Raw genomic sequence first — 5491 nt, 5'->3', positions numbered from 1 at the left:
AAACGCAAGCGCAGTTTGTTTGTTTTTATTTGCGACAGTACCAAATGACTTACGGCATTGCCATGAACTCTGATTAACTGGCACTGGTGCAACTCGAAGGGCAAATTTATATAACTTGTGTGTCTTTGTCTTATTCAAGAACAGGTGTGTAGCGGGGTATATATTATGTCATTTGTGTTCTTTGGAATACAATAGATGTCTGATGTGCAGCATTTGGGGGTTTATTTCAGTTTCGTTGCATAGGTTTTAGGGCAGGAGTAGTCAAGTTAGCACTAGCTTTCTAACGATACAGTATTGAAAATAGGTTAGCTTGTGCCAGAGACTCGTTCTCGATTGTTATTTCGAGTTAAGCTCCACGCCATGGCCAACCCGTTGCGGGGTGAAGTTATCAAACTTTACAAGAACGTAAGTTCAAAATCTTACGATCGCTAAATACAAATGTAGGCTACAATGTCTAACACGGACAGCTAATAATATTAGCTAGCTTTCTAATCTGTTACTTCCTGCACATTCAGTATATGAGCACAGTTCAACTTTGCAAACGTATGTAATGTGTTGTCTGTCACAGCTGCTTTATCTTGGGAGAGAATATCCCAAAGGATCCGTGTACTTCAGAGAGCGCCTGAAGAATGCCTTCATGAAGAACAAGGATGTGACAGATCCTGACCAGATCAGGAAGCTGGTGGACCGTGGCGAGTTTGTCATCAAGGAACTGGAGGCTCTGTATTTTTTGAGAAAGTACAGGGCCATGAAACAAAGATACTATGAGCCTGAACACTAAGAAACAGACTGATTGAAAGTATTTTATGAAACATCTACTTGCAGAGTACATGCCTGTCCCGGGAAAATAAGCCAATCTAGTCTTTCCAAACAGCTTGAGCAGGTAACCTTGCATTTATACATGAGTGCTACAGAACAGACCTAATAATGGATTGAATCTCAGCCACTAAATGCCTTTCATTTGTATTCTGTATGTTCAGACATGTCAAATCTATTTGCTGTTTAATGTATTTGATGTTGGACATTTTTTGAAGATAATATTTCAAATGAAAGTATTTATTTGAAATATAAAAATACACAATGATTTCTCCCTGTTGTAATAAACATACAATTTTACAGAATGTTGTCAAGTAAAAAAAAAAAAGTGGGACATTGGTGTCCTTATGCTCATAACTTGAGGAAGATATTAGTCTTGGTGTTTTTTAGATTGTTCTGGAAGACAGTGTAACAAGTTACATAATCATTTAGTAGTCCAACTCGACGTTATAGAAGGCAGGATTGTTGGTGCCACATTTACTCTTTTCACTTTTGGTGGGGTGCATGTTGCCAGCTTTTCTCATGGCCTGGAAGGGGGGGATGAGAATAACACAAGACATTACTGAAGGTTTTGGAAATACATGGTTTGAGTATGTCTATAGTATACACAGTGACTTACCCTCTCTCGGAAGAGTTTGAATAAGCAGTAGCATGTCATATCATTTTTTGTTAAAGTCAGTTTGGATTCCGTTCGAGATTTCGTGTCACCTGAAAAATACATTTTAGGTGTTGGAATATTGATTCCATCACCCATAATTAGAATACCCTAGATTCTCAGAAATAGAATATTCTATTAAGTGAAAGCAATAAGATTGGAAAAACAATAACCTGTGATGAGGCTGACCACAAGTCCAACAGCTATGGCTGTCAGAGTCCCTATGGGGCTGAAGTAGAGATAGGACAGCGAGTACCAGCTGTCTGCCAGGAGAGGCCTTCACACAAAAACAACACCTGTGTTACTGAGGAAAGTTAGATGCTGAGACACTGCTTGACATGAATAGGACTAAACACCAAAATTGTAAGAGGCCAACGAATTAATATAAAATACCCCCTTTTTATCCCATTTAATCTTTGCGTGGGATTAAAGGATAAAGCACACCTGTATCCAGGGCTCTCCTGCGACGGTGTCATGAGGAGGCTTGATTGTGTTGGTGTTGTAGTCCAGTTAAATCCATCCGGAACGGTTGTGAAGTTACAGCCGTGTGTGGTTAGAACCAAAGGACGGCTCTGTTCATGAAGAGGGGGGTAGAACTGGGCCCCAATTCCCACCCACAGAGACAGAACCAAACCGGAAACCAGCCCAGTCAGGGCTCCCTGTATAGAACAGAGCAGAGAAATCAACACAGCCCTATGGGAAGATCCGATGAGACATGACACTGAGTTGTTCTGGGAGACTCACTTTGGAGTTGGCAAATGGACAGAGGATACCCAGAGTGAAGAGGCCTAGAAGAGGACCTCCAATGATCCCAAAGATACTGATGACAGCCTGTTGGGGGAGAGAGGTTGATGAAGGAAGAAAGGGGTGGAGTGGAAGGAAGGGAGTGAGTGAACCATACCTCAAGCAGTCCTCCCATTAGTGAGGCAAGACCAGCCATACCAATGCATAGAGCCCCATAGAAGAAGCCTGTAACACAGCAGAAAGGAACAATGACAGATTCCATATTCACAGCCCAGTGAGAGAGAGCTATGCCATCAGTATGCAGAGTTTCATTAACTATAGTTCTACTCACTAAGGCCTTTAGAGGTCCAGGACAGATGTTTATCTGACATTTGGATGTATGGTTTAACCAGATCCTCCACGGTCACAGCTGCAAGGGCATTGATGCTGGAGGACACCGTGCTGAACGACACAGTGAGAGAACACACATTAGCACACAAGCCCATTTCATTGCTTTCTCCTTAGGGTTACCCATTATTGTCATGTAAACTTCAGTGACAATTAGGTGACAATTCAACTCAGCTGACTTAAATACTTGAATTATCAGAACCATCAACCTTAAAGTCCCACTGTAGGCTGCAGCCACAAACAGGCCTGGTAGGCCAGGGTAGTCTCTCAGAATGTCCAGCACCAAATAGGGCATCAACTGTAGAATAGCGGAGTATGTTAGTGGATGACTGGCTTCACTTGAGGGAGAGATCCTTTTTTCTGTCCTATATTTACTTATAGAGTGCATGTGGGTCTACCAAAAACATCAGTAGTACCATGGCTGCTGTTATCAGGTTGGATTGTATATTATTATTCTTGTGCATATCAGTTGACCCCTGTGTTGTTGTCCTGTCCAACATACCTGATCTGGGGCAGACACCCAGCCGGCTGTCCAGGGGTCACAGTGCTTATACACAGAGTACAAACACAGCCCCGCAAACACAGAGCACAGCAGAATGGCCCAAAGTCCCACCAGGTTGATATACAGGGACCTGGGAATTGTTTTTACATACACACATGTAAATAGTAATGGAAGTAACAGAACACACTCTCTCACACATACACAGAAATACTGATGTTCACACAAAAAACACACACACACACAAAAAACATCCATCTTTGCAAGAACAAACTATCACAGACATTATTGTGACATCTCCTTCTCTCTTTTCCCCTCACTTTGGTTAACTTACATTTTGGCATGGGCGATGGACTTGCAGGAGATGTATCTCTGCACCTGGGCCTGGTTGATCCCATAGATGCTGGTCCACACGAACGCCCCTCCAAACGTGATGGTCCAGAAGGTATGCCTCTTCAGAGGACTCAAATCAAAACTGGAGAGAGAGAGGGAGCGAGAGAGACAGAGAGAGTCAGGGGAAGAGTTGGCAAGGGGAGACGGAGAGACACAAAGGAGGAAAGAGGTAGAGAGACAGCAACATGTCCGTTTTCTCATTTACATTTAGTCATTTAGCAGACACTCTTATCCAGAGCGACTTACAGTAAGTACAGGGACATTCCCCTGAGGAAAGTAGGGTGAAGTGCCTTGCCCAAGGACACAATGTAATTTGACACGGCCAGGAATCGAACTGGAAACCTTCAGATTACTAGCCCGACTCCCTAACTGCTCAGCCACCTGACTACCACCTGACACCTTCTCTGTGTACACTTCTTGCCAGAAAAATAACTAAACACTTCCACACTAATGAGGTGAAGCCTCAGCATCACAGGAGCTCACTCCCAGAGGTTGAGTCGTCCTCCCAGGTCCGAGTCTGCCATGATGGCAGAGAAGCCTCCCTGAAGAACCACAGCCCTGATGATGACAGACAGGAAGCCTGCCACCATGATGCCCAACTGGAACACATCCGTCCACACCACTGCCTTGAGACCCCCCTGTCGTAACACACCGTCCCACAGACGAGTTAGCCTGTCGTCAAGTTCGACTGAGGCATGTTACACTTGTCTGCTATATGTCCTGTAGCTCATGGTCTACATACCATGGAACAGTAGAACGTGCAGACCACTCCTGTAGAAATGACAGCGCCCCAAAGATCCATACCAGTGACTGAGAGGGAAAGAAGAGAGACCAAGAGAGACACATGAAGAGGGAACGTCTCAGCAAAGGTACTAAAGTGACTTCAAGCATTCTAAGGAGTCAAGGAGCAGAACGGGAGCGAGTTCAAGCACCTTGGTTCAGAGCGAGCGCTGGGGCGTAGATGACTATCCCTGTGTAGAGCACCTGGGGACACAGAGACACACACTGGTCACATATTTCGCAGTCTATCATATTCATGTACTCATAGCTGCATTCATAGAGGGGAGAGAATGGGAGGAACTCACAGTCTGAAGAATGAACAGGACAGTACCCAGCAGACGAGTGGCTCTGTTGAAGCGCATCTCCAGGTACTTCACCGGGAGGGGGTTGGAGACAGTCATCACATAGGAGGAAGAAGACACACTGGTCAGAGGTCACAAATCAATGTTTGGGTCATGAAAGTCACATTTCTAACTGACAAATGTTTTGACTTTTCACTTGTGACCCAAAACGGCAAAATAGCAAAAAACAGAAAAGAAAGCAACACAAAAAGGATTAGAACAAAACAGAACCATCTCATACCTCGTATGTGCTGGTAATGCCTAGCCTGTAGAAGACTGGCAGGAAGACCTCAGAGCTGACCACCACCATGAGGACATATGAGAGGCTGTAGAGGCTGAAGCTTGCCCCATAGCAGTACACCTCGGCTGGGGTGGCCAGCACCGTGATGGCAGACATGAAGCTGGCAGTCAGGGACAGAGACACGGGCACAGCGGACAGACTGCGGCCGCCCATCAGGAAGTCACTGGAGCTACTCTGGCCCTTACCAACGATGGCGTAGTACACCCCGATGGCAGCTGACACCAGCAGCATGAGGGCAAAGACCACATAGTCCTCTGCAACGAAGGAGCCCACTGCTGGAGAAGCTGCCATTAACACACAGGTGTGTTGCCTGCAGTTAGTCTATTCAAGGCTCTGTATGTCCAATTGTTGTCTTCTTGTGCGTTGTCACTTGGAAGGCAATACCTCTCCTTGGAGTGTTGGAGTTGAATTTCATAATATATATACTCTGAAATGCATGTGTCCTTGTTGTAGACTCCCTCGGGAGTTTGCGCGTGTGAGGCTGGTCAGGAGCATTCCAGGCAGGCAGAGTACCCACCTGAGTCAAGTCCTGTATGGTCCAGCCCCACCTGGATAATGACCCTGGCATCAGTCCA

At 45.3% G+C, this 5491-nt stretch overlaps 2 protein-coding genes across 2 annotated transcripts; one reads left to right on the top strand and one right to left on the bottom strand.

Annotated features, from left to right (window-relative positions):
* The first annotated feature begins 34 nt into the window (after positions 1–34).
* On the top strand, positions 35–1116 carry lyrm5a (LYR motif containing 5a). The gene is made up of 2 exons (XM_047022548.1): positions 35–405; positions 569–1116. The coding sequence occupies exons 1-2, from the start codon at positions 361–363 to the stop codon at positions 779–781; spliced, it is 258 nt and encodes an 85-aa protein (XP_046878504.1). The 5' UTR covers positions 35–360; the 3' UTR covers positions 782–1116.
* A 91-nt stretch (positions 1117–1207) lies between these two features.
* On the bottom strand, positions 1208–5485 carry slc5a8 (solute carrier family 5 member 8). Its single transcript, XM_047022545.1, has 15 exons — positions 4857–5485; positions 4580–4645; positions 4427–4478; positions 4237–4304; positions 3978–4132; positions 3436–3576; positions 3105–3234; positions 2812–2900; positions 2547–2656; positions 2373–2440; positions 2216–2302; positions 1916–2130; positions 1645–1748; positions 1436–1524; positions 1208–1343 (listed from the first exon to the last, which is right to left on the bottom strand). The coding sequence occupies exons 1-15, from the start codon at positions 5205–5207 to the stop codon at positions 1245–1247; spliced, it is 1824 nt and encodes a 607-aa protein (XP_046878501.1). The 5' UTR covers positions 5208–5485; the 3' UTR covers positions 1208–1244.
* Between the last annotated feature and the right edge of the window lie 6 nt (positions 5486–5491).

This window comes from Hypomesus transpacificus, chromosome 7, assembly GCF_021917145.1.
Source record: "Hypomesus transpacificus isolate Combined female chromosome 7, fHypTra1, whole genome shotgun sequence".
Taxonomy (NCBI): Eukaryota; Metazoa; Chordata; class Actinopteri; order Osmeriformes; family Osmeridae; genus Hypomesus; species Hypomesus transpacificus.
The sequence above is the reverse complement of the archived record's forward strand: the minus strand, read 5'-3'. Positions and strand labels throughout refer to the sequence as shown.

Excerpts from the sequence above, each read along its gene's own strand:
- slc5a8 (XM_047022545.1), bottom strand. The coding sequence starts at position 5,207 with ATGGCAGCTTCTCCAGCAGTGGGCTCCTTCGTTGCAGAGGACTATGTG. Across the intron at positions 4,479-4,579 it reads TCCTGTTCATTCTTCAGACT|GTGCTCTACACAGGGATAGT; the intron begins GTGAGTTCCTCC and ends CTGTGTCCCCAG. Across the intron at positions 2,441-2,546 it reads CTGGACCTCTAAAGGCCTTA|GCTTCTTCTATGGGGCTCTA; the intron begins GTGAGTAGAACT and ends GCTGTGTTACAG.
- lyrm5a (XM_047022548.1), top strand. The coding sequence starts at position 361 with ATGGCCAACCCGTTGCGGGGTGAAGTTATCAAACTTTACAAGAAC. Across the intron at positions 406-568 it reads TTATCAAACTTTACAAGAAC|CTGCTTTATCTTGGGAGAGA; the intron begins GTAAGTTCAAAA and ends TGTCTGTCACAG.